This window comes from Teleopsis dalmanni, chromosome 2 (genome assembly GCF_002237135.1).
Source record: "Teleopsis dalmanni isolate 2A chromosome 2, ASM223713v2, whole genome shotgun sequence".
NCBI classification, from domain to species: domain Eukaryota; kingdom Metazoa; phylum Arthropoda; class Insecta; order Diptera; family Diopsidae; genus Teleopsis; species Teleopsis dalmanni.
In genome coordinates, this window is record NC_051847.1 from 23478695 (window position 1) to 23500073 (window position 21379).

General features: G+C 24.9%; 2 protein-coding genes across 2 annotated transcripts in view; both read right to left on the reverse strand.

The window, feature by feature from the left end:
* The window catches only part of LOC119674125, a 68452-nt gene that overhangs the window by 18768 nt on the left and 28305 nt on the right, over window positions 1-21379 (reverse strand). The window contains exons 3-6 of the mRNA XM_038085249.1: window positions 3073-3183; window positions 2402-2640; window positions 2181-2336; window positions 1788-1880 (exon numbers count right to left, since the gene is read on the reverse strand). Of these exons, the coding sequence (XP_037941177.1) occupies window positions 1788-1880; window positions 2181-2336; window positions 2402-2640; window positions 3073-3183 (599 nt within the window). The remainder of the gene's footprint in view (window positions 1-1787; window positions 1881-2180; window positions 2337-2401; window positions 2641-3072; window positions 3184-21379) is intronic.
* Window positions 8045-8579, reverse strand: LOC119681052. The gene has a single exon (XM_038094118.1). The coding sequence runs from the start codon at window positions 8508-8510 to the stop codon at window positions 8160-8162; it is 351 nt and encodes a 116-aa protein (XP_037950046.1). The 5' UTR covers window positions 8511-8579; the 3' UTR covers window positions 8045-8159.

Sequence of the window (21379 nt, forward strand, 5' to 3'; positions counted from 1 at the left end):
GAAAGTATTATAAATTTTTTTAATAATAGATAAGTATTTCGATTTTCTGTGTTGTTAAAAAATATTTGAATAATATTATTTCATCATTTCAAAAATTTATTACTAATACTACAACTTGCAGTTTTTCAAAAGGAAGTAATGTTATATCAAAACATAAAATCTGAAAATGAAAGTAATCAGTGGTTAAATTTTTTAAAATGTAATAATGATGAAGGAGAAATATTAAAACCCATGATAAGAATATAAAAAATAAGTTATGTTAAATACTCTTTAACTAATTTGTTAACAATATTAATAAGTGCAAATATTGTTATCTAGTGAAGAATATAAAATTATTTCGACCCCTATCGATTATATGTGTAATTTATTTTCAGATAAGATTGGTATATAATAATAGATCATACAACATATGTATATGTGCAAACTTGTATATATGCATGTATTACATTGTTTGTAAATTAATCTAATTAACTCATCAAATAGTCTTTGTCATTATTATATGTGTAAAATATTTATACTAATAATATATATATATATATATATAAAATTTTTATTTTTAAATATATGTTCATTATTGTTCATAATAAGGAAATATTTTGTTTAGTCGGTTAAGCAAAAACTATTTGTTTTAATTTGTAGTGTCGTTATAATGGTTAGTTGTACTTAGCAATTATTTTTTGGTTAGCAATTATTTGGTTAATTTTATATTATGATTATTTCAAAGTAAAAATGAATAGAGTTTTGGCTCATATCCTATATACTAACATAGAATAAAGCATAGTGTAAACTGTGTGAACCATACTTCAACGTATTTCAGTAGTAGAACATTGCTTGCCCACTTTTGATTTGGAAATTTTTATACGATTAATGTTTTTTGTCCTAATGCTAAATGTTTGATTATGAATTGCAAGAGTATCCGTTGTTATTAGCTATTCAAACAAGTGATCAAATGTCTGTCACCCAGAATTTATGTGATGAACCAAACAATTCTGAAAACCAGTCTAGAATTGATTAAGTTACAATATGTTATATCACATATCTATCACATATCATATAGACTTGAAATTGCACCGTCAGATTAACAATCGTAATATTCGATTCGATAATATCGATAATCGTGCAGTAATATATTCTTGCTAGTGTAAATGTCTGTCACAAGGACTTTAGTTTTTAAAAAATGAAAATGAAAACTTTATTTAAATAAAAAACAGATTTTTCTCAATTTCGACAAAAAAACGCCGAATACTTTTTGTCCATCCAATATATTTTTTTTTATAACATTCTTCAAGGAAAATTGATATCTTAATAGAAGTTTTTGCATATCAAATAAATTATAATAAATACAAATATTATAATTAAATTATAGTAAACACAAAAGTATTCTTACCAATGTTATTAATTGATATATATGCACCACATATTAGTCATACTTTAGTCACACTCATACGCACTGGTGAACATTTGTTTGAATTAGAGAATAAGTTGCATTTTTTTTAATTTTTTTGTGATAATTTACTTGATCCTTCAAATTAGTTAAATAAAATAATAAATTCAATTATTTTTTTATACGTTTATAGAATAAGATTATTTAAATAAACATTAAAGTGCTATTATTTAATATACTACATACACGAACTAAATAAATGCAAATTTACTGCAAATTATTGTTCTAATTACTTAACATGCAACATTTATAAGAAAACCTAGGGTCTTTTATGGAACAGGCTCTAAAAACATTTAATTTCTAAACAAAAATATAATTTCTACCCATTTTGAAAGATACTCACCACCTCCATTGAGCATTTTTAAGCACAACGAATTTTCCATATTTTTTAAAATATTACTCAATATTGAGTGATATTTCTCAAAAAGTTGAAGATCTGAATTGTTAAATTATTTGAGTTGTTTAGCGCAAGAAAATTATAAAAAAATTATTAAATATACAGTAATATATAAAGATTGTTTATAAGTATTGCCTAAAAGTATGCTTATATTTTAAAATTAAAACTTTACATATTGTATATGCTGAGGTATATAAACATTATTGCTTCATTACTGTTTAGATATAAATTTTTTCCTCAGATAAAATTTAACACATATTTTTGTGGTAAAATAACAAATTTCATATATAATTTTTTGTTTAATTATAATTTAAAAAAAATTACATAAATAATACTTACAATTTTCACTTTTTGACATTTGCATTACTGATATTTTATCCAAGGAGCCACCTAACATGCTTGCGACTAATTCTTCAACATATTCACGTATTTTAATTTTTTGTTCGGCGTTTATAGTATTGCAATTAGCGCCAATTTGACTAACGCTTTCAAATTCTATTAAAAAATAAGAATAATAAGAATTTAAATAATTTAATTATTAAAAAAAAGTTACTACTTACGCATAGAACCTTCAGTGCAATCAGTAATTGGTATATAAATTTCACTTCTGGCACGCATTGGATAGACATATTTTTGCTGATTGAAAGACATTTGTTCGGCTACCCATGATGAAGTTTGTGCCATCGATTCTTTGGATGAATGGCACAATTGACATTCCCACTCAGCACTTTTTGGCAACCAATCAGCACATTTAATGTCACGGCAGACACTTTTATTACAAGTACAACACTTAACATAACTGTAAGAGGCAATTAAATTCTCTATTAGAAATTATGCGATTTGTGAATTCAATATTAGTAAGTTATTAATATGCTGAACTTTTACGAAGAGAGCGTTGGAAATTATTTAATATAAGTATCTGGTTTCCTATTATTTATAATAAAAAACTAGCTTTGTCTTCAAGTTTACATGCTCTGCACATACGTATAGGAAAAATGTTATTTTTTTATGAGATTTAATTTCATATTAACTCTTACTTAAGTTAGTTTAATATTTTGTATATTAAGTATATTATAAATATAATAATAAGTACTTAATATACTTCGCACTTTTCTAATAAATAATTTATAGTCTAAGACTATAGTTCAAATTTTTAATAATACTGTTTGAGATAATAATGCAGTAAAATAATTTTAAATATTATTAAATAATTGTATATATTTGTTTTTACCTTTTTGTATCTTCACTTTGTATTTCTGTACAGCAAACATTGCAAAATTGTTGTTGTACTTCATCTTCATCTTGCTTTATAGATTTTTGATTTTTCTTATCAACTATTTTACTGAAAAGAAAAAATAAAAATTTTATTGAATATTTATTAAAATTTGATCGTGAAATTTTCAGAATAAAGCATAGTCATTCAATAGTCATTTTTCGAATATAGAATCGACACCGCTTTGAATTAATGAGATTTCTTTTAAATATATACGAAATATATTTTTCTACGTCTATAACTCGTTTCATTTGTTTGTTTTTAAATAATATGTTAATAAAACGAGAAAAAAAAATTCATAAATAATTCAAACGTGTAACGGTTTAAGATTTTTATTTTTTTAATTTATTTGGTGAATTATAATAAAATAATATAATTGCAATAATTATTAAATTGCTTAGAATGAGTTCGTTTACATAAAGCTGAATAAGATCACTAAAATATTAAAACAAGATATTAATATAGATATAGATTAATATAGATATATATAATATTAATATAAATATATAAATATAATATAAATATTAATAAATTATAAATATTATTTAATTAATATTACTTAATATCTTAATAATATTTTATATAATATTATTTATATATTATAAAATATATTATATTTTATTACAATATATATTATATTATATAAGATTATTTAAGTATAACGTTTGTTGCTAAATACTTTGGCCACTAAAGGTTCCAAGTGTGAAACTAAAGAAGCACAAATAGTTTTTTAGTTTTTTAATTATTGAAATTAAATTAAAAAGAGGAATACTTTATTTTAATTGAGTTTTAAATTAGAAAGATTAAAGAAATACTAAATTTTCTTCTCAACGAATCTTTGTATATACTTACACTTATACTAAAAAAGAAACAAAACTAATAATTTTAGCCTGGCACTTGCAGTCCAAATAAATTATTTATGGACTATAATTTAATTAAAAAGAAATTCAAATATTTGCTAAGACCACTGATGATGAGTACTTGACAATACTCGAAACAGTGTTGTTTGGTCAGCTAAATGTTAATTAATTAACTAAAAATTTTTGTGTTTGTCTTTTTTTTGCTATTCGAATCCGTCTAACTTTTAAAAAGTTTCTTTTCGTCATAATGACGCGTCAGTCTCGTCAAGTAAGAGTAAAAAACATTAAATAATATATTAATAATATATTAATATAAATAATATATCAGCTGCAATAATCTAAACTACTGCTATATAGCTTTTAAAGCTATATTTTTTTATTTGAAATATATTTTTATTGAGTCAACAGAAACAAATGTGCTTAAAGAATTAGATTTTCAAATTTATTTTACGAGCAATGGCTCTTAGTCGGTTGAATCTCTAACCGCTTACAAAGAAAACATTTCTTGAATTCATCAGCATTTTGGTATTTTTTACATCTGACATCAGTCAGAGGTTTGCATCTCGTAACAGCCTATTTTGTAGATAATACTAAGTGTCGAGCATTGTCTTTTAAATATTGTTAGTTAGTCCGGTACAATCGGTACAAAATCTTGTTAAAATATTTGTTAAACATTGTTAAAATATTTTACTAAAAATATTTGATTACCGTTAGAACAACTTTCAAAATTTTTTTGAGGTTAGAGATATATTTGCTTAATTTTTTGATGCCATAGTCCAAAAACACCAACAGGCTGCGAACGCCGTCCATAATGTTTTTATTTTCAGTATTAATTTTATTGAATTTACTTATGTGTGAGGCCCGAACTAGATGAATTTCAGTAGTGGAACCAAACAGAGACCAGTAAAAAAGAAAAACAGCATTTATGTATGAGTTTGATTTCTCTACATTAGAATATTACATATATATATGGCCATATATTTAGTATGGTCAAAAATTTGGTAACGACATATCTTTTGATATTTAGACTGTTAATTATTTAAGTAAATATTTTGAAAATTTAACATATTAAAAGAATATCACTTATAAGTTCTACTAACAATTTTGGGAATATATTCTAAATAAATGCAAATACGTTGTTTTTATTTGCGTAGTTTGAGAGTAAATTTGCAACCTTTGTGAATCATGCCTTAAGCATGCGTCATTGTGAACTATATTTCCACTTCACTTCCGTTTCAGTCAAATGTTTAGAAGTTCTTTGTTTCTACAGTCAATCAGAAGCAATTTGAATATAACGTCACATTAGATTATATGATGTTCATTATCTCATTAAATATATAATAACATGAGAATGATATTCCTTATCATAGATAAGTTTATGTTGCAGATAATTGGATTAGTTTTTCTATTGGATTTTAGTTTTTTTTTAGTGAATAAATTTAAATGTTAAATCACTATCTCATACATTAGTTTTACTGTTCCTATTCAATCACATCTTGAATGTTTAATTTTAATCCCAAATGATTTTCAATAAATATGTGAAAATTTAAGTATTGAATATTCAGTTGATTGGTTAAGGAGCGCTGACTCTGAACTTCAAGTTTGGCAGGGCACGAGTTCGATTCCTGGTACTTGCAGTCTCAAAAAATTATTTACGAATAATTAAATACAAGAATTATTTCCCAGACCATTGATAATGGGTATTTGGCAATACTGGAAACAGCTGTATGGTCAGTCAAAAATTCAATTAATTAAAATAATATAAAATAGAATTTTTGGTGTTGTAGTTCACTACTTTTCGAATACTTCTGTACTAAATATTTAAAAATATTAAGTTAATCAGTTACATATAATAACTTCTATGCGGGATGAATGTGGGATGATAGTCGATTGCGGCTTTTAGTTATTACTTAAATAACATTATTTATTATTAAGAGTTTTTAATAACTATTTTATTTTATTTATTTGAAATAATTCATTATTAAATATTATGAATGCATTTATTCCATTTAATTTGCACCTAAACAATATAAATCAATTTTACTTCGCATAATAATATATATGGCTTTTCTATTATTGTGTAATGATCATTAGTGCTATTCAGGAAGTTTATGGTATTACGAAAGTTTACACTAACAATTCGTGCATAGCAACATTATTTGTTTTTGTTTTGCAACATTTTTGTGTATTATTTTTCCAAATTTTTCTTTTTCTTTTTATTTTTTACAATATGAGGAAAACGTTGGCGAATGTTGCTAAACGGGATTATTTTAATGCAGTAGGTTGGCATGTTTTTGTTGTATTATGGATTTTTACTTAATTATATGTAATTTTTAGTTGCACAATTCAAACAAGGAAATAATAAAAATAAATAGATGTTTTTTTGTGTGTTTATTTCATTACTTTATTAATATTTATAAAAGGAAAGAAATACTTTTATTTTTAAAAAATATCACAATTGGTTTCTTATATTAGAGATACCTAATTTAAAGGAAGATGATTTCAAAAAAGTAATTAATATTATTATTACTACCAAATTGATGAAATAATAATAGTATACATAAAATAATTTGAAAATATTACTTAGTATATTTTGATCTAAGTAATTAATTATAATAATTATTTATATTCATTACATCTTCATATAATTTTCAATTATTTATATTTTATAGTGTTTGTTGTTTTAAATTAAATATTAATAGCTGTATGTTTTTATATTTTTATAAATTTATACATATACATATATATGGAAACATTCAAAATTAAAGTAATATTTTATACATAATTTTCAAATTTTTTTTATAATTTTTTATATATGAAAAGACACAAATTAAAGTACTATTAATAGTATATGTATACAATACTAATTTAAATATAATATTTATAAAACTTTAATTTAAGTAACTAAAATAAAAATTCGTAGTTCTCATGTGTTCATCTAATTCCCAATTATCTATATTTTTATTTAATTTAAATATATAATTATAATTTAAAATAATATAATAAACATATTATTATAAAATTTTGATCATCATTTATTTATTTTGCAGTTTCTTGCTATAAATTTATTATTATTATGTGTGTATTTATAATATATTATATATAAATCAAACCAATAAGGGTGATTTTAATTTTAATTTTATAAATTTGTGAATTTTTATAGAATCAAATATACATATTCACCAATTTTTGCACTTAAAAGTTCATAAAAGAAAATATTTTAAGTAGATATTTTGATATATACGTATTCTATTATATATGATATTTTTTTACTGATATATAGTATGTCCTTTAATAGGATTTAAATTTTAGTATTAATTGGGTATGTTTGCTTTCTTAAATAATATTAGAAATTATATTTTAAACTATATATAAACACTTAATTAGATTGTTTTTAAAATCTACTTTTGTTTATTGATGTAGGAAAAAAACAAAAACATATAGTATTTTGTAAGTAACTATAATATATGTTTTTTTTTAAAACACATGATATTCTTTACGTTTATAAATTATTAGAACTCTATTAGAATTAGATTTCATGATAAGTTTCTAATCCTTTGATTTTTGATATAATTACTTTATAATTGTAAATAGATTAATGAAATGAAAAATAATCGCAAGTTTAGAGATTTTAAGGAAGATTATGACCTATTCATTTAAGAACTTTATTTTATGTTAAATTTTAAGTCTTTAACTTTTAAAATAATTACTTTTTTAACTGCAAAATGATGTTTAAGTACTTTGTGTTGATTTTATTTTCAATAAATAAAGTTTAAACAATTAAGATGATTTGTTTTCTTTAATAAAGAATATATACAATTTAGTGCGTATATTTATAAAACTCAGTTAAGTAGTCATTGTGATCAAATTACTTAAAAATTTTGTCAAAAAAGTCCTATTTATTTACAGCCAATATTGTTAACTGACACCTTAACTGCTCTACAAAGTTGATTACTTCAACTATCGTTAAATTTTTAGCGTTTTAGAATTTTGGGTAATATATTAATATTTGTTAAATATATTAATAATATATTAAAATAAGTAAAATATTAATATATTGTATTTTTCGCATAACACTTTGTAATCACAACTATGTTAATCATAACTATGATGTATGTTTATCTTAATTAATACTCTTAAATGCATCGCACAGTTATTAGTCTTATAGATTTTAGATTCAGTATTCTAGAAACCGTAAGCAAATAATCCATTTTGTTGTTGCTGTTGTTGTTGTAGTCTATATTGTTGCATCATTTCGCTTTGTTGACGTTGTTGTCGTTGACGGTAACGCATACGTCTACGTGCCCATTGATCGTAATTATTTTGTAAATCCTCATAATAAATATCCTCTTCATATTCACTCGAATCATCATAATCCACATCGTTGTTTTGAAACATTGAAGAATTTGTTGTCGTCATTTTTAATAGCACCACTTCAATGGCGCAAACCATAAACAGAAATGAAAAGACTGCGAAGTTTAGGTGGGTACTTTGGAATACCTTTTCCCAGTTGCCAATAAGTGAAGCAGCTAACATATTATTTGTTTTGATTGTTCAAGAACCTTGGAATACTTTTGTATTTCAATACAATTATTTTTATTTTGATTAATTAATTTTAATTAATGTTTTGTTTTATATTTATTTAACACTGAATGACATGTTTTAAGCTTAATATATTCACTTTTTAGATATAATTCCAAAATATTTTGTTTTTTAGATTTTATATTTTTTGAAGCCTAACAATATTTGCAAGTATAATTTTTATAGCACATTTAATTATTTATTTTTTTTTTTTGGTAAACATAAATTAAATTCGATTTTTAATAACTTTAAAGCGAACGCGTTGCGCAAATCAATTAACGACTTTCTCGCTTGAACGTTGTTTTGCTTTTGTTTAGGCAGCTCATCTGAGCTTTTGTTTTGTGCTGTGGCTACGAGTATTTCAGCGAGTCTATTTTCTATCTAATTTTGCCGGTTTTAGCTAGTTTGACTGCTCTATCGCGATTACCTGTTGGAGATGGAGTGGACGTGTTTATGAACTCATCAGTAACGTAAGCAATACAAATTATTTTAGGGTTCCAAAGACTAATTTATTGATATTTAATTGATTACTCAATAAGTCGTTTATTTTTGGATCTACTAAAAGTATTAGTGGAAAAATATAATTTTATATTAATGTATTCAATTATGTATAATTGACCGTGTCGTATTTATTAAGCGAAATATATAATTCATATAACTAAGTCAAATAACAATCACATATTGAAACTTTTTACTAAATGCATTGTTTATCACAGAAATTCTTCATTACGCAAAAAAGTAAATAAGTTTTTAGAAATACAAAATTAAATCAAATTTTTTGATTTCATTATGATATCTCTAACACAATCTCGAGTTCAATATATCCGATTTGATGATTCATTCTCAAGTCATCTGAATAATGCGATTCATTTAAATATGCAAAATTTTTAAGTCATTGATAGAATACTCTCTGATGATAAATCTCTTATTTCTAATTATTTTTTTTTAGGTTTAAAAATAGTGAATAATCACTAAGGGTTAATCTGGTGATTATACTGAATAGGAGAGCAATTCGTAGCGAAATTTCGGTCCGTATTATTAAGTTTTCAGCGTTTACTCTTATTATAGGAACTTCAGTAAGGGCTATATTATGTAAAGTGTCAAGACTTCGTCAAAATTGTCTCTTTGTCACAGAAATTTGTAATAATTTGCTTTAAGTAGACACAAATGTTGACATTTATTACCGAATAACACTGTTTTGCCTAAGTGACGAGGCACAGATAGCCTCGGACTCTCATCACCAAATTTGAACCAACATATTCTTTCTTCTCCACTCTCAACTTGATTATTTGCATTGAACACAATAACAATTTTGCTTATGATCACTTATTGTGAGTAACTTCCTCCTATTATAAGGTAGTGAAGAAAGTGGAGGCTTGTGCTGTTTTTAAGTATTCAGCATTCAGAACTTAAGCTTGCAGAGAGATATGCATAGAAGGGTAAAGATGATAACAGCTCGATGATTGCACGATGATTTCTGACCCACATTTCCTGACAAGCTTTGATTTCATAATAAAGGATTGAAGAGATTGCCAGCTGTGTATCCGGCCGACAGATTTCATCTTCTTCGGAGTTGTTTCTATTATAAGTCTCAGATATTCAAAATTCAATAGCAATAATTTGTTAACTCAATACTTTGATTTCTTCAAAATTTTTTTTAGTTTTGTTATAACAGTAACCCTAGATAAGTTAAACATTTGCCATGTGTTTCTATTTTTGCAAACAGCTGGTTTGTGCGGTTCAAGTGACGTCGTCGTAATGTATTTATGTTTATATATGTATTTTCTTGTATTAGCTAAATACACTCATATATTAAATTTATAGCAGACAATTTCTTTCGAACAAATTTTTTTTTTTCAATAAATGTTATTTATTTTAGCAGTTTTTAAGATACTAGCTTTAAAAGTTAACTTAAGGCTGTTATTCCTTCATTTGGATTTAACTTAATTAATTATTTTCTTGAAAAGCAGGAAAATTTTTGTATAATTTTTTCTTGTTTTATTTTTTTTTTACATATATTTTGTCAATATTTTATATAAAAGTTTTAGTAGGTATAAATTGCGGAATACGGTAGTGAACGTATTTTCTTTTACGACTATGCTACTTATTTTACAGATAAAAATTGATAATTATGGGCTTTTTGAACTCATCATCGCCCAATTTTTTTTTGGCAGTAATAAAAAATTTCATCTGAAGTTTATAATGAAGAAAAATTTCAGCTGTGCAAAATATCGAATTAAATTTTTATTTAAAAAACAAATTTATTTGGCAATAATTTTAAAATTCGTTTAAATTAAACTTAATTTGGATTCTGGTGGCTTACAGGTTTCTGTTTTTGAGTGCAAGTAATTTTAAAATATTTTTTAATTATTTCATTCGGAATTAAAAACAACAAAAAACGCAAAGATAAAGAAAACGAAATAAATGAAATCATACAAAGACTAATTAGTGAAGATGCCTTAAACTGGTTATTATTAATCACGTATTTTATAAATAAATTTTTTATAAAAATATTTCTTGTGAAATGAAAAAAGTAGTTTAATACCATAAACAAAACAATGATAAAATACTGGTATCAGAATCGGGCGAATACCATTTGGCGCCGTTTAGAAATTTTTGTAGTTATAGAGAGTTATAGAGTTTCTAAGATATATAAAAAATGAACTAAATTTTTTTTAAAAAAAAATAACACTTTTTAGATATAAATTAGAGGTAACTGTATAAGTAATAAAGTACAAAACTTACATTTAATTTATTTAAATTGAACGAACGCATATGGGAACATCGCATGAATACTACCTTCCATAAACAATTAATAAGGTTTTCAAAAATAGCAAACATTTTTTTAGTAGAAAATATCTGAAATAATTTTGATATATATGTAGCTAGCGTGCTACAAGGCATTATGCAAAGAAGTAAGAAATATTCAAAATAAAAATAATTTGTTATGTTAGTGGCTCGTGCCGTAACAACAAGGAGAGTTGACAATAGACAATATAAACAAAACCTAAGCAAAACACAAAAATCAGTTAAAGATACAAACAGTTATGAGCACTATTTAACAAATAAAAAAATGAGTTATTACATGTGCACGGTTCAACTTGAAAATGTTATGTACTGTCGAAATAAACAATTAAAATTAATTCTCTCATTTAAAAACGGCGCATGTAATGAATAATAAGATAGTTTTCGGCGATCATTGTTGACTTCGTAAAAAACTGATAATATATTTGTCAAATATTAAAGCAAATAAGAGAATACTGTAATACTTAAAGGTATTGCGTTTAATATGTATTATAGCATCTTTCAGGGAACGAAAATACAACCAAACTTCCATAACTCGAAGTACCACTTTGCAAAGAAAAGGTTCGAGTTATGCAGACTTCGAGTTAGAGAATTTTTTTATAGATTCAGATTTTATAGACTCGTAATTAGGGTTTGCGATTTTAATTTTTTTTTCCTATTTTCCGTAAAAAGAGATACCAATTTATTCCAAGCCTTGATCATCAGTTGTAGTATCTTTCGTTTGCAAGTTCATTCTTGGAAGGCTGATGAACGGTTTCAACCACTAAACCCTTATCATCACTTTCCGTTGTGCTTAGAATAGGATCCACTAATTCAGAGCTAAAATGCTCTATAATCCTCGTCATCTATAGAAAAGCTTGATGTGCAAATTTCATTGTCAAACTCAATATAATCGTTAAGAGTAGCATTGGAAGTTATTTTTTTACTTTAAATCACTGATTTTTTATTTAAGGTTGTAAAATATTTCAAACTGGATAGTTCGATATGGAATATTACATATTTTTATTTGTATAGAATTAATTAACATATATTTGGAATACAAAATCCCCTAACAAATATAATAACATAAAGTTAATTTTGATATTTATTTCTATATATTTAAAAAAAATAAAACAATTAAAATCATTTTAAAGTCATTAAAGAGTTTTTCTTTAAATTTTTAAACTAATAACATTTGTTTATGTATTACACGGCATATATACTATAAAAAGTAAAACCAATGCGGTAGTAATTTTTGTCATTTAAGAAGAGTGAAGCCAATTGAAAAGCTTTTAAGATATTTAAAAAAATTTCAAATAAAATATATGCACATGCGGAAACTTAAATGTATAAGTATGTACAAGTACGTATACACAATCTACAAACTTCATCTATAAATACTTTATAAATAATGGTATACTTTAAACCTATAGGTAGGTATAATTGCTTAAATTACCTCTAATCTTCAGTATTTATCAAGCAACTGCACACGAACGACCAAATGTTTTTTTGCAATAAATTTTTGTTAATTCATTAATACTTATTTACATTTTTCTATATTCTAAAATAATATGTGTGTATATTATTTTAAATTAATATAGAGTTTAAATTTAAAATAGCATTCAAGTTCATCTTCTCGTAATTGTTAACGTAAATCAATTAAAATGTTCATTACGTTGAACAATGCAAGCCATACGAAAACAAGGCGTGCAATAATGTTTGTTATTGAATACAAAATTTATTTATTGTGTAATTGTGTAATGAAAATGTTATCACTTTCATTTTCTATACATGAAATAAAACAAATTTTTTACACAATAAAACCGAGTAGCAAACTTAGTAAACACCCTGCGGTAAATCGTCTTGCATTTATATTCCATGTTTTAGGTATATGTCAAACTAAAAATATTAAATTTATATTTTTGTTATTATGAATGCTTATATTTCTTTAAAAGACTTCACACTTTATATAAAATATGATAATTTTTAAATAAACAATATTATCCGGTGTCATATTTAAACACTTACATCGAAATTGTTTATCCGATGTGGAAGCCTCTGCTGTTTGAACAGCTGTCTAACACGCACCAGTTCAAACGACAGCAATTGCAATAGCAAAATTGATTGAATCACATTATAAGATAATATAACACAGCATATTCGCAAAAATTGGCTTCATCTAATTTTTATTTATTTTTAGTATAAAAAAAATGATTTGCTGGGAAGAAACTTTGATCAGTTTTGTACGTCATATTTGCACCAAATGAATATGTTAAGAACTAGGAACAATCATATTAATCAGAAGATATAAGAATATCTTCTATATATATACTTTTTCTATATATAAAAATCGTAGTAAGTTTATAGACCTCATATTAAAAAGTAGGATTAAATATGGCTTAAAGAGTCAATGGTGCCAATCCAACTTTATAGAGTGCATAGTTCACATGCAGGCAAAAGTTATATGCTTATATTTATACTGATTTATTAAACATTTATTAAAATTTTTTAATTTTCAACCTAATTTTAATTATATATGTCAAAGATACTAAAGTTCAAATTTTTTTAATTATATAAAGCTTTAATATGTTTAAATACTTTAAGTTTAATTGACAAAGCGTGTAAAAATATATGCGCCGAAAAGTAGACTTTTTATTTATAATATTATATATTGTTTAGCTGTGGGGAGTTTATAACTTTTTGATGTAGTTGGCTTTTGTTGACAGGCACTTGTAGCTAACACTGATTTCGTTGTTTTATTTTAATTATGTACTTGAAGAAAAAATAAGACTTTTAATAATTATTTTATTATTGTGTTATATTATGTATAATATAAATAAAAATGTAATTATTTTAGGAAATTTCAAAACGGTTGACGAGCAAGGTAACATTGTTTAAACTGTAATATTATAAATTTTAATAATATATTACTTAATAGTATCACAGCGCTCTATTCGGTATTAGTATATTTAAACATTTTTAGGATTGTCATCCTTACTTAATCAATGCATCACTTGAATTAAATAAATAACATAATATGTGACTCAATTTAAGCACATTCATATTAAACAAATATAGAATTTGGTAAGATTTAAATCAATCTGCCCTCTGATGGTTACACATATCTAAAAGTTAATTACTCGTATTCTAATTTCTACTAAAATATTAATTTATTTTTTGTATTATATATTATTTGTTATCTTTTTTCACATTAACGAGCAAATTTTTTAACATGACAATTTTTTTACTTATAAGCATTTAATTAAATGATATAAACTTTAATAAAATGTTGAAAAAAATAAAATATCAAAAGAAAAATTTATGTAAAATTTAATATTTTATGATATCACATTAAAAAATTATTTTTAATAAATGAACATTTTATAATATTTCTTTTTTATAACAATGTTACATATTGTAATTTTTAAGAGAAATTTTGGCATTTACGTTTATAATAAAACATTGTCATATTATAATAAAAAAAAACAGTATACAAGTTTTTATTACAATTAAACAATTACTTATATATAAAATTGAAATGAAAAAATTTGAAGATTTTAATGAAACAAGTTCTTTTCTACTTGTAATAATAATGTCAACAATAACCTTACTTTCACAATGAAAAAGTATGTCGTGGTTAATTTTTCACATATCCGTCATATATCTTCTACGTAAAATTTGAATCGAACATTTCAAGAAGTAACAAGACACAATGACTATTATATGTTTTATGTACATTGGCACTAGTTTACATCGAATGGTAAATGTTTAACTCTGGTAACAATGGAACAACTAGAACATCAACAATTTTAAATTTTTAACGAGATTAATTTCATTTTTGTGAAGTTTAATTTATACATTATATTTTTTTTAATGAGTTTGACAATGAACTATTATAATATGCAATTATGTAGGTACCCGTATTTCTACCGCATAGCATATGTATTACCAGTACATATGGCTATGATTTCATTAGCTTTTAAGAGCAGTTTTGCCACTCCACCAACTTTGGTATTTCGTTTTCGTTTAATCGCAGTTAGTTATATACCAACTGAATATTGCGAAACTTGATTTTATTGAATTAAAAAAGAGTTACACTTCCTCAGGACGATTTTCAAAATTATTTATTAAAACACTTTTTTTCACCTCCGTGGATTTGCGAAAAATTCTACGTACAACATTTCTGCTTGGAAACGTCGATTAATTGTTTAAAATGATTAAACTTCAAACTTCTTCTGCTTAGTAGGTAAAAAGTGTAATTGTGACATGAGTGTTCGTAATGGAAAAAGTTCTTTTCCATATAATTATTTTTTTTTTGTATATACAATAATTGCTTAAAACAGGAAATAAAAGAGAATCCAAATTGAGTAAAAAAAAAAAATTAAATATTTTAAAATTTAATCCATTGCTTTGAATACCTAAGTAATATATTACGATTTTTATATAATTATTTTTATTTATTTACTCAATTTATTTTTTATTAAAAATTATACAAACTAAATATTTTTCTTTAAACTCGTCTCATACATATAACTGTTATATATAATATCTTAATAACTAATTGGATTATATTTTATTTATGTTTCGCTATTATACTTGTTCGTAGAAACTACAAATATGGATCTCAAATTTGTTAGAAGTATCGGTTACTTGTCAGTTCACAGTTGGAAAGACAACAAAAAACGAGGGGTGCCCATGAAGTATAAAAATTAGCGATTAGAAGAAAGTTGAGTAAAATATATTTTGGAAATACTTTTTCTTTATTTACTTTATTTTTTAAAGTTTTTTTTTTTATTTTTTTTTACACATCTTTAATAAAGTGCGAATATGTGTAATAGAGTGCTTCATTACACATTTTTTATATTAATCAAAAACTATTATTAAATACTTAACGTATGTGTGTATATATAACACTCAAAGCAAACGAAACATGCTTACAAACAGAAAGTACTGAGAAAGATGTTTGGCCCAATACGTCTAGATGATGGAACATATTGTATTTGCTACAATCACAAATTAGAGAACTCAATCGACAAGCAGAATATAATACGATATATAAAATCACAACGACTAAGTTGGCTAGGAGACGTTTAACATATGAATCGAAAACGATCAGCACAACAAGCATTTGTAAGAAACTCGGAGAAAAGGCAGACCTAGAAAGAGTAGGCTAGATGAAGCTAAAGAATATTTAATCAAGAACGCGTGAGCGATTGAAAAAAAATTTGGCATCGGATCAAATCAGATGGCAAAAATTGGTTGACTAAGCACTGGTGCGTCCAGGATTGTTATGCTAAAAAAGATGAAGAAATACTAAATATAATATCATACTATATTGGGTATTTTTTAACCAGTATTTAACCTGTATTTTTGAATTTCTTATTTTTGAAGTACAATAACCTTAACAAAGTTTCCACAAAATTTTATTGTGAAATTATATTTTTTATTTTTTAGTTGTTTTAGATTTTCTTAATTTATTTTTACTTAATGAATCATATTTTTGGTGCTGTTATTTGGTACTTTTGTTATTTATATCTACCCTTATTAGCCGCATAACATTTTGGGTTATTACTGCAATTTAGGTGCATAATCTGATAAAGTTTATGATAACTGAACAGATAACTTATATCTCACATGCATCTGTTTATACATTAACTAAATTTTTGTTCTTGCCTTTTCTTTGCTATTCGATTCCTTGGAATATATTTTAATTTATTAAAGATATTTCTGCATTTAATTTTAAAACAAAACATTAAAATTAGTAAAAAGAACAATTTAAAGATTTTTCTTAAAATCAAACTATTAACATACTTATATTAAATTGAATTTTAATTAATGCGAGTAAAAATATATTCGTATTACAGTACTTGAAATATACATATGACAACCAAGTGAGGATAGCAGTCATTTTCCTACAATGGTGCTATGCACTACTGTAATAAACTGGTGGGTCACTTTTTTGGAAGTGTGTTGCGAAGGCTACTAAAAGGTTTGATGCATTTATTTGCGGTAAATTGAGCACTGACTGCAAGTGTTAGTGAAGTGATGAGGCTTTATTCGTAATTAATGTAAATCTATTAAATTAACAAATGAAGCATTTTTTTTAATCGAAATTCAATAAAGTAAGTACTACTTTCTTAAATATCTATGTTGACATTCTTAAAATAAGTACTATAAGCAAATTTTCAATGTCTGACTTAAATGCTAAAGTGTATGCAAAAAATTTTTTACTTCTTATTAAAGTTAATTTAATGAAAAAGAAAAATTAACAGCAATTTAATATGCCGTTTAGAAATTTTTACATTTATTCTTATACGAGTATTTATTTAAATTAATAGATTCTTTCAGAAGTATCTACATAGAACTAACTTTTTGAGCAACCCACGTATAATGACTTTTTCGCTTCTCTTTGTCATTGTTTTCAATTTATAAAAATCTCTTCTATGTATCTATATACATATACATATATATATTTAGTATAGACATATTTGTAATAATGGTTATAAACATTTTTAATTCTTTTGGAATGCAGCATATGAAAACCATAAAAGCCATACTATGTCTGCACAGACATTGCGATATGTTACTTCCGTTCGTTCTAATGTTTTGTATTTCACAGTTGACGGATTCCTTTTATGCTCTTCATGAATGAATAAAGTACTTTGCCCGCATTTGGGTATGCGGTGTTATGAAACAGTTTTCGGAAGAACACATTTGCTACTTTTACGACAAAAATTATATACCTCATTATTTGACTTAAATTGTTTGCATAAATGACACAAAAATTAGCTGTTAAGAAGCATTTTAAAATAATGCAAAAATTATAGCAAATTTAGGTAAAGTAAGTAATTAAATTCCAGAAAAAAAAGGTAACTGAATTCTTCCTAAAAGAATTTTTATAATTTTTATTATTAATATTTTTTTTTATAATAAAATATATGCAAATTACAAAATATAACAAACAAAATATTTATGTATCATATAAGGAGACGAAATAAATAGGAGGCTTATAGTAATGATAATAATGAACCTTAATTAAAATGGAAAAATTAATGAAATATTTGCAAATAAAAGATAACAGTTTTATGACATCTATTGTATAGAGTATAACATTGTTCCGCGATAGATTATTACAATACATATTTATATAAAGAGCCGAACGGAAAATTATGTATAAATTCACGACTCAATTGAAGTCAATAACTTCTTTTTCGCTACGTGTTAATTGTCGCAGCAGCACGACTACTTAAAAAGCGTTGGCCATATATCTCTCGGCGGTGTGACTGGAATATGTGATTATTTTGCTATTAAATACTCATTTAAAAATTGGAATGAGATAACAAGTAAATTGATTACATCAACAGCAAATTACAATAAAATTAATAAAATCAAGTGAAAATAATTTAAAAAATTATATAAAATGAACCACTTCACTCGGATTAAATATACAACACATAATTAAATGAAATGAAAAAAAGTGGAGCTGCATATCAAAACAGTTCGGTAATAAGGGTTCAACAATTACTATGTATACAAAAGATAATATGAACAATTAACTTTAAATCTACTTTCCAATTTTTTTAACTTTTATTGCATTCATTAAAATAAATATGTATATATTAAGGATTTAAATTGAAGCTTCTAATTTAGTAGGAATGCTTCCATAACAAATATCAAACATCCCAAACCCAACCTCTTTGAAAATGGAGATATGACACAAACGCGATTAGTACTGCCACATGATAATCATTTTTTTTACGTGAAATTATAGATATGAATTTGGAAGATATATAATTTTAATATGATAAAACTATTATTCCTATATCATTCCTTGTTTGTGCAAGAACGGATGTCCCGTAATGTTTAATTTAATTTTTTAGAAATGTGAATTGGGCACTAAGATCATTTGATTTGTCACCACTGGACCTTAATTTTTTAGGGTTATAGAAAGGATCGCGTTTGTGCACATAATACTCAAACTTTTGACGTTTTGAAACATCTTGGCGAACATCTGTCAAGTTATGGCCGAACTATTGACAGCTATCTGTCGACAAGGTATCGAAAAATATTTCAAAAGGATCCAGTATTGAAAAATATGTAGGACATTTGAATTATGTTGTATTTTACCACTAATGGCAAGGTGGAAATTTTAATCATGTGTGTTTTAATTAAGTTAACTCTTGCAACCACAAAACTCTGTGTTGATATAGTATTTAATTATATCTTTTAATTGTTCTTATATGTGTAGATTTTATTTTATACAGTTCATAAAACTTTTAATTTAAACATATTGTTTTTAGTTAATGAAAAATATTTTTATAACACATTTTTAGCGATACGAATATATCTAAAATACTAGGCAGGCAATACAGATATAAATGGGTTCTTTTACTACTAGCAAAAGATAAGTCATAAAAGTTTTAATATAGGGTCTACGGGAAACATATCGCATGGATAGCTAACATAAAAGGGATCCTTCCGGAAGTATTGCGAAAGCGGTCCCGGGAGGAGAAATCACGAAAAAGAAGAGAGGATATTTTCGTTCGTATACTACACAGTAGGAGTTGGACACATCATATCGCCGACGGTCGGTTTGACGGTGCATAAAGCATTCCACCTCCTACCCAGAAAAAAAAAATTCGATTGATCTTTGTAAAAATAAGTGCTTGCTTAAATTTTATATTGAATAATTTTATGATTTATGCAGATTTATTATTATCCCTTATATTTAAAATATATATATTTTAATTACATTCTATTATGAAAGTAATGCGTGATAACTATTTATATATTCTTCAAAGTAAGCTAAAGAAATATATGATATCCAACGGAACATTTGAAACATAATGCTTTTCATATATTTTATATTAAATAATCTTATTATTTCGTATATTCTTGTGAATTTAAATAATTCTTATCTGGTTTACTTGGTTTTCACTATAAAGCTGAATGCAAATTCCTAACAATTGATTGCACATTAGTAATGTTTTAATACGTTAATCTTAAATAAAGAGGTATGACAATCCTCTAATTCAGTATGAAGAAGTAAATTTTGCAGTAATTACAGTCTTATATATTTTTTGAACACTTTCAAAAAATACATAAATAAACAGTAGTTTATTAAGTTAAGTGATAGTAATTCGTAATATACCCGTATATCAACATTTTTCTTAACGTATGTCCATATAATTTGGTATAAACTGGTAAATTGTTTTCATCATTTCATTGTACGAGTATGACTTTATAGGCTTTTACCTCTTAGTCTTATTACCTAAATAAACACATTTTTAGATTTTTTAAAAAAATGTAAACAAGCTTTACACGTTTTTTTTTTTTGACAAGACGGTTTATTACGTATCAAAGCAAAAAAGTACTTTATGCATTTTTGAATATACGTGTACATACTATATAACTTAGTATAGATACGTTACAAATATATGTTTAATGGTAGCTTTCTGTTTCATAACTCACCTGTAAATCGTATGGAAACCTTGTGTGAGCACATAAAAGCCACCAACGACCCCAACCACAGCTGATATGCCCGCAATTAAAGTGTTGAATCTGTTTGGTGGCAACTCAAATGAATTCATCTGATTTGACATTTTGTTATGAAAAATTTTTAAATTTTTTAGGATTCAAGATATTTTAATAGAAAATTTTACACATTTATTTAATTTTGGATTTGGTCAAAACAAATACACCTTCAACTTTATATATATATCAATAGACTTTTATGATTTTTTTTGCACTTTACACTTTGATTTATTTACACAAAGCTCAGCACGTAAAAATTTATTAAAAAAAAAACTTTATAAAAATAAACGAATTCGCTAAGAAGGCGATAAACTTAAATATTTGTTTTAATTTCACTTTTTGGCGATTACTTTTTAATCTTTATACCGAATTGTTGCTGTTTGCACACTTCAATCGTACTGTACTGAGAGTCTTTCGACCAATTTGGCCCAGTTTTTCAGTGTTGGCTTGAAGCGAGTATGCAATAAAACCAAATTAATTTCATTGATAAACAATCGTTGATAAAG

Excerpts from the sequence above, each read along its gene's own strand:
- LOC119681052 (XM_038094118.1), bottom strand. The coding sequence starts at position 8,510 with ATGTTAGCTGCTTCACTTATTGGCAACTGGGAAAAGGTATTCCAAAGT.